Source organism: Drosophila erecta, unplaced genomic scaffold (genome assembly GCF_003286155.1).
Source record: "Drosophila erecta strain 14021-0224.00,06,07 unplaced genomic scaffold, DereRS2 tig00000021-arrow-pilon, whole genome shotgun sequence".
NCBI lineage: Eukaryota > Metazoa > Arthropoda > Insecta > Diptera > Drosophilidae > Drosophila > Drosophila erecta.
In genome coordinates, this window is record NW_020825198.1 from 2,047,854 (window position 1) to 2,056,071 (window position 8,218).

Here is an 8,218-nt window from a genome sequence, read left to right on the forward strand (position 1 = left end):
CAAGTTGGCTTTTTGTCTCCGCGTGTGGCTGTTGCCGCCGTATAGTATAGTTTGCCTATGCGTTTGGCTTCTGGTCTTGTGGTCCACGGCGTAATTACCTGGACTGCGGGCCACAATGGGAGCAGGTTGTTTGGCAGCTGCCTGGCGGCCACATTGACTCACAACAACAGGGAAACGAGCGTTTTGGGCATGATAACTTTGTCCCAAAACTTGTGAATGGGGAAGCAACCGATGAGAAAGGATAACTTTTTGCCCGAATTTGTGTTTGAATTGGTTCGGGGGCTAGTGAAACGAACTAGCCGGGCTCAAAACACTTTGATTAACTTGAAAGTTGGGACGTCGTTCAATAGCACGGATGCAAAATGTTTCTGCACTTTATATTTTTCCCCAAAGTCTTTTTGAACGGGTTTGTAAATAGGATTTGAGTGCTTTGGGAAATTCTTGGTTTTCAAAATTTACTCGAAATTAATTGGGTTGAATTGAAGATTTAAGATATTACATTTCAGCGCTTGTTATATTTATTTGAACTCTCATTTTTTGCGGATTATACTGTAAACATTTAATTTGAGGCCACAATTCAAAGTTCTTGTTGGTGATTTCTTTGTTTTCGTTATGGTTTTTTGTCATGCATATCAAAAGCTTTATGGCCTGTGGACACTCCCCAAAAATTCCCTCCTTATCCATGGGGCTTAAGTAGCCATTGTTTTTAGTGTTGTTATTGCGTTGAGTTTTTTCTGTTTGTTTGTTATTTTTTGGTTTATTTCTGGTTTTGCCTGCGGCTTTGGGGCGGCTTAAAATTGGATTTGCGTTTCGCTTTGACATTGCCTGTTTTTTTGTTGCTTAGCCAGTGCTGCGTTTTTTTCTTTTTGTTTAGAGATTTGTGCTCACCTCCACACAATTGTAAAAATGTCACTTTAATAACTTTGTGTTGCTATCTTGTTTGCCTGTATTTTTTTCTGTTTTTTGGCTTTTATTCGGTCGTGTTTTGCAGCACGTTTTAATTGCCCTTGCAGCAGCTGGCAACAATTCTCCTTTTGGTTTCTGCTCTTCTTCATCCGTTATTGTCGTATTTTTAGACGTGCCACAAATCCCCAACAGGCCAAAACATGGAAAAAGAGAAAGAAACAGAAACATTTTGTTTTTATGACTGCCAAACATGAAAGACACGAGCAACACAACAATGCGAACAATGTGTGAGATTTCGCACGTCGTTATAAATAGCAATAAAATGCAAAAAAAAATGTCTTAGAGAGGAAAACAATTTCCAAATTGGGGAAACTCAAATTGTAAATTATAATTTGATTCCATAAATGCGGGCTCCATTGTGTGGTTGCGGGAACACGCAAATAATTTTTCAGCTCTCCCCGTCCAGGGGTCAAAGTTGAGGCTTTTCGGGCCCCCATTACCCAACTCCTCCCTTGGAGGCATTAAATTAGCAGTCTGTTTGCCAGTGCTTCCCCCTCGATTCGACCAACTTTTCTTGGTAAGCTGCTTAGGAACTGCAACAGAAATGTAACAAAGTTTCGCCAAAGTCCACCGCAAAGTTATGGCCACACAAAAGTTAATTCTGAATGGCTGCGCCTGTCGCTATGCAGCACATTTTCCACAGATGAAGGGTAGCACACGGTCTATCTGCAAACGGCTGTCAACTCAGCAATCGACTTTGTTGATTTCAAAAAATTGTACTTGTGAAATACAGCTATGCTAGGTGTATAAACCTCGATAAATCTTTTCTCAGAAGCATAGTTTTAAATCGGTCAGACTATCATAATCGGATTTCTTCAAAGAATTAGTAGCGGAAGGAGGCTGGGCAAATCGCTTGAAATAATAAACATCTGCATTACGAGGTATCATGATTGCTCCTAATAATTTACAAACTCTTTTTCAATTACAAGCGGAATGTAAGAAACAGCAGCAGTGCTATAAAATTTCCTCGTAATTATTTGCACAAAATGCTTAATTGTTTGCGTTTCACAGCGAATTTCGTTGAGCGCCCCTGGCAAATATTGACGCTCATCAATGGCTGTGTTTGTGTGGAAGTGAGTTTTCCGCTGGTGGAAAAATTATAGCACAGCGTGTGAAAAAAGTGGAAGCAGCGCGCTCTTTGTGGCTCCTGCCTGTTGTTGTTTGGCATTTCAATTAAATAAATAGGCTTATTTTTTTATGGAGCACAGCGGCCGAGCCAAGGAAAATTTAAATAACGTACGTGAAAAAAAATGGCTCTTGCAAATGGTATATGTACATTGTACACTGTGAATAACTGAGTGTGTGTGTTGTGTGGTATGTCTGCCGAAGCATTGAACCAGTTTCAAACGACACGCACACATGTGCAGAAAGGGGGGTGGGGGTGCAGGAGAAGGAAAAGCTGCAGCTTTTAGTCAAGTCTCTGGTTGTACATAAAAAAGTCAACAGACAAACAAACAAACAACATGTAAATTATGAAAAATGTACTAACAAAGCAGCATAAGCACACATACACCAACACTCAGTCTGAGCACACTCCTGTCCTCACAGCAGAGTCCACAAAATTAGAATCCTCTGGTGCCTAATTCATAAAAGAGTTTTGGGTGGAAGATAGGTGTTGGAACTCTATTGAAACAACATTTTCAGTTCAATCCTCACGTTCCCTGAGCCCTGCTTATAGCATTGGAAGCCAATCTTCATCAGCTTCAGGATCCGTCATTCGTTCTCTTGGTGCTCCATGATGGCATTGCTATAAACAGTGTCCGTTAGATCACGTTTCTCGTCGTCCGACAGCGGAGATCTCTCAAGGGTCCACGGAAATTCTCTATCGGAGTGAAGGGGCGGCAATGGAAACTGATATGACCTCATCAGGTAGAACAGGTCTACTTTCGGCTCTAAGAGATCTGCATTACTGCTTGTATGGCGTGCGTCACTCCACTCCGGATAAATATTTGGTGGCATAGTGGGAAAGAATCCATCCATTATAGGTAGGATGCGGTAGGTCAAACCTATTTCTTGGTTTCCTTTTTTTTCTATTTTTAAGAATTTAGAATTTCGGAGGCAAGTGAAGCAGACAGCTGGAATTCGTCTGTTTTTGCCCGAATATAGTCAAAATGATTAAGGTTGGCAGGGTTTCTGAGTTGGCACTAGACTGAAAGCAAATGGATTTGAAGCTAATCAGGAAATGCTCAAGAAGTCGCATGCTTTTGAGTGTGAGCTTGAACTTTTTGTGTGCCGCCGACTGTTTGGGAATATGTACATTCAGAATTACTGCGTCTCGTTAGCCACCGACTGAGCCTGGTCTACCTGGTCTGCTTTTGCGCTGCTGCCAGTCTTTTATTTATTTTTTTTTTTGTTCGTATAGACCCTGTCCAACGATGTAGGCCGACAGCAGCAATAACCCATCTCATGTGCCTTCCGCTCCTGACTGCCCCTCATCCTTCCTGTTGCGAGTCCATCACCTCGCCGCCCCACCTGAAAAATGCGCACCTGTTTTGTTTATTTTGACTGCGCTGTTGTTGCAGTATCCGCTTCAATCGCGTTGCCGCAGCTCCTGTGGTCCGCAACTTGCCGCTGCTTGGTGTTTTTGTAGCTTTAGCCCAGCTGTGCCGCCATGTTGTGCATTTAAAGTGCAGCTCATCCCGCACGGAATCGAGGGTAGCACTTTTAAGCACGTTTCAGGATCATTTGCTCACAGTGCCCGCATTAAGTTGTAAGTCGTACAACATGGGGCCCATAAAAACGAGGCTGGTGTGTGTCAGTTATGGCTTATCCCTTGCACCTCACATCGATCAAAATAATGCCCAAAATGCATGTTTAAATGCTTTGAGTGTGCATTTTCTGGTCGTTTTATTTGAGTCCACCATCGATTTCACGTAGATCTACTTAAACTCGAATAATTATACAAAAAAAACAAGATAAACTGGAAAAATAAAGCGCATAAAGTGCTGAGGGACGTAATTCCCTGTTCCATTCCCCCAAAAACAATTGCTGGTCATCTGCGGTAAGAAACTCATTGCAAAGTATGTCCGCCGGCGATCGAATGGGTTTGAGCATTCCGCAGTGAGCTGAAAAGGCAACTTTAACTGCAACTTTGACTGCGGGTTACGCTTAATTAAATGGCCAAGCATCAGACCGAAGGGTAGCTAAGTAAATACCGGAGTGCGAGTGGTGAGTCGAGTTAGTTTCCTTTTGTTTGTTTGGAAAAAGCGCCCCTCTCAATCTCGCCCCGCTCATTGACAATGCAAGCCGGGGCTAATCAGTTGAGAAAATTTCTGTGAGATGGCTAAAACCAAACAAAAGAGCAAAAGCTCTGACCCTTTGGGGGCTGCCTTAACTAGCGCTGCAAACAAAGGAAACTTTCCGAGTCCGAGTCCAAGTCCGAGAAACGTTCGGTCAAAAGTGCCAATACAATGTGTAAATATAAATGAGCAGTGGTGCAAAAGCGTTCTTAATTATTGCGCATCATTGGAGATGGGTGGGAAATGTCGGGAAAATGCCGAGGAAATGCCGGAAGAGATACCTCGAAGTCAGAGACGGTGTCGGTGATTTCCGCAAGGTAAATGACAGACGGCTTAAGTTATTAATATATTTCCGCAGACTGCGTAATTCGACATCAATCAAGCCAGTCGACGTTGGCCTTAATGCTTGCCAAATTAATCGCAATTGTATTGAGATTGATAGGAACAGAAATTCGTTGATTTTCGAAGCGGGGAAAACAGCAATTTTACCCATTTTTTATGGGCCAATTAAAATGTTTGTTGTGCATGTGCTGACAATGCTTAAATGAGAAATTAACAGGAAAATGTGCATTCCACGCTCGAAAGAGGAAGGCAAATGGATCCTGTATAAAAAGAGGTTAACAAATATAAAATGGAAACGATAAAAATGTTATGGAGGGGCTTGTTAAAAAACTCACAGCAAAATTGTACGGTAGACAACATTGGTTTTTCAGTGCATCAGCGATTTTATCCGTATCTTCTCGGCAACTAACCCCACAAAAGGAGAGACTACGACTTTCCAACTATTAAATTCCTGTAATCAAGAACTCAAATCCAAATAATCATAAGTGGTTTGGTAGCTTGAAACTTCTTGGGAAACCTTTTAGGAACCCAGAACCGATGATAAAACCCCGGCTGCACAACCACAATAATTCAATTATGAGCGACCACATTTGCGAGCTGCCTTCTCCCAACGACGACAAATTGAATAAGTTGAAGGTCTTCCGGCTTGTCCTTTTCCCAGGATTGCGGAAGCTTTCAAAAGTTCCAACTCCAATGCTAGCCAAAGTGTTGCGGAGCATATAAAGTTATTGTAGTGAGGAAAAGTTTTTAGTGTTTTAGGCCTACAACAACCGCGAACAATTTAACTAAAAGCGGTCATGACCATTTAAAAGGTGTTTGGTTCTCGAATGGCCATCAGCCAGACCATTAACATTTATGCGGCTACTTGTTCAATGGCATAAAACTCACTTATTCGGAGCGCACAAATCCAATTGAAATCGTTTTGGCGCTGAATCCATTTAATAACCAACATAAATACTGTTCAAGACGCTTTACGACTTGAGTGCGCCGCAGGAAACTACTGCCAACCATCAAGAATGAAACTTGCTCACTGGCGCACAGATAGATATGCTTAAGTACGTATGTGTCCAAAATAATAGTAATGAAGAAGTTGTTTAAAATATTCGTGTCTAAGAACCTTATAGAGATTACTTTTCAAACAGCTTACCTTATATTTATAGAATACTCGTACTTCGGTCCTGTTTATAGACGGGAACTATGACTCTATTGTGTTGAACACATATGTGGGTCTCTGAGGAAAGACGTGTTCGTGTGAACATAACTCTATGCAAATGTGTTTGGGGCGTCGATTCCCGCAGCGACACTTTATGATATTTGCACGGAGCAATTGAGGAGGATAAAGCCGAGAAAGCGAGATTATTTTGAATATTTCTGCTGATTAATCTAAGCTCGTAGTTCGCTAAGACCTTGGCCCAATAATTTGCAATCTATCCGCTGAACCGATCTGCTCAGTAGATTTGGCCCCCTGTATGGCTCATAAAACGCAATAAAATACCCATAAATACATGGCAACAGTTTTCCTCGTTTCCTTTCCATTCAATGGCTGCCAAATTGAGTTGAAACGATGGCATATTATTGTGTAATTGCTCTTCATTGCCATAAATAAAAGTTCTCAAATGGGTTGGCCGACATTTAAGACGTTTGCATCTTGCATCTCGTCTCAATTAGGCCACAAACAGTTGCAAGTGCAGTTGAAATATTTAAGCAATTTCCGCAAGATTTCTTAATTAAAAAGTTGCTCCATCTTGGTGCTTCTCCATCTTGCATCCTTCGCGTTCGCCGAGGTGTCAGCAACAATGAAAATATTTTCTACTTACCAGCCAAAGTGTTTCGGAATTTTCTCCATACACTTCTCGCCCGGCAATTCGCTTTTGCACATTTTTCTTCATTTATTCTCAAGCGAAATCTACGAAATTTCATTTGCAGTTATGTGCTGCTATTTTCCCAGTCAGCCCAGCCAACACAAAAAGCTGGAACTTCAACACGGCACACGTTCTGTCCAGTCACTTGCCTAAAATATTTACAGAGCGCTTCACATCGGACTCATAGTCAAACAATTTGGGTCCGGGGCTCGGGAGCTTTTCCGAAAAAGAGATATGTACACAGTCTGAAGTTATTATTGTTGTTCCCCTGGAGAAAGTGGGGACTCCTGCCTTCAACTCTGCCCGCTTTCTCCCTTCTCTAATGCCATTTTACTGACTTCAATTTGGCTCTGTGTGCCTAATGCGAAAGATGTCCATTGTCCACGGGAATTTGCTGCACGCTTCAGTTCTTAAGCTGAATGTTGCTGAAGACAAACTTCGTATGACATTATTTTAGGCCACCTATTTTCGGTGATTTGAAGGCATTTTACTCACCCTATGAACGTAAATGGATTGGAAATAATATATTCTCATTTTATAACCAATGAAACGTTACAATGGTCCTGTGATACTTTCATGTTCTATCCATTCTTGTTTAGAGGTTTAGATTTAAAAATCCCTATATCCCTTAAAAATAAGAAACACCTTTTTTTAATTTAATATTACATACTTTGTTTGTTATCCAAATCATTTCCTGTATCTAAAATAACCCCCGATGTTAGGGTATTGAAAACTTGCTCCTCTACTCTTCGAACTTTTAGCATATTTTTCGACTCTTTCCGCCCCACTTCCTCATCTTTTGGGACAGGTCAATGCGTTTCGAAACTCACTTGTTATTACCCATAAAATTTGACTTGCCCTTGGCATAAGAGAGCCATCAAGTGGAACGAAAGGAAACGGAGGTGAGTGTCATGGATATGTGTGATATATAAAAGGGAAATCTTCTGCCCTGCTTCCCAGTCCCCGACACATTGTAATTGCAATTTGAATGACTGCATTTGGCAGAGTGATTGTGCGGTGTTGGTTTGGGGATAACCTCAGTACACACATGTCGCCGCTTGGCCGCAAAATATGGTAAATTAATTCAATATTAAGCAATCAAATGTTGTCGCCACATCATCAAATGCTGCGGCCTCGAACGTCAATAGCTATGTGTGTGACTTGTGGCCCAGTGTTTGTATTTGCAGACGCCCTCAATTAGAATATGGCAAATTGAACAGCAGCTGAGCGGAGGGCTGAGGATTTGGATTCAGTTAGAGATTGTCTGGGCTTGAATGGATTGCAATCAATGCTACAGGGTTACAGGATTCATCTAACAATGCGCAGTGGCGCATTTATTACATTCTGAAGACCCGCCCACATATGATTGGCTACCCATTTTGGCATTTGCCGGAGCGAGCTTCCTCTGCATTTTTATTAATTTTCCGCTTTCCCAGCCAGCTGCCACTGACTCTGCAGCTTTCCTTTCGCTTTTCTCGTTTCCCGTTTCCCGCTCCCCGTTCGAGTGTTGGATTTTTGCATGCCCGCCGCCTGTATGCGACAAAAGAATTTAATTAAAACGCGTGGCCGGGCAATGTCCTCGGGGCTCGGCTGCCATATCCTGGCAAAAGGATTAAGACGCTGCTGGTGTCATTTCAACGGAATAAGATCGCACCTACATAGATGGAATGGACTTGGGACTCGGATAACTACACGTTGACTTTAGTCTGCAAGGGCATTTACGGTGGCCTTTTACTTTGTCAGAGAAGTGTATGAAAATTGAAATTGATATTTTCCCATTTCTTTTTGCTTCCATAATATAAATATTCT

General features: G+C 41.9%; 1 protein-coding gene across 1 annotated transcript; it reads right to left on the reverse strand.

The window, feature by feature from the left end:
- Positions 1 to 2,568: 2,568 nt before the first annotated feature.
- Positions 2,569 to 3,101, reverse strand: LOC26526945. The gene has a single exon (XM_015158878.2). It carries the CDS (start codon positions 2,944 to 2,946, stop codon positions 2,680 to 2,682), a length of 267 nt encoding a protein of 88 aa, XP_015014364.1. The 5' UTR covers positions 2,947 to 3,101; the 3' UTR covers positions 2,569 to 2,679.
- Positions 3,102 to 8,218: the final 5,117 nt, after the last annotated feature.

What these genes read in the sequence shown, in the direction of transcription:
- LOC26526945 (XM_015158878.2), bottom strand. Translation starts at nt 2,946, where the DNA reads ATGGATGGATTCTTTCCCACTATGCCACCAAATATTTATCCGGAGTGG.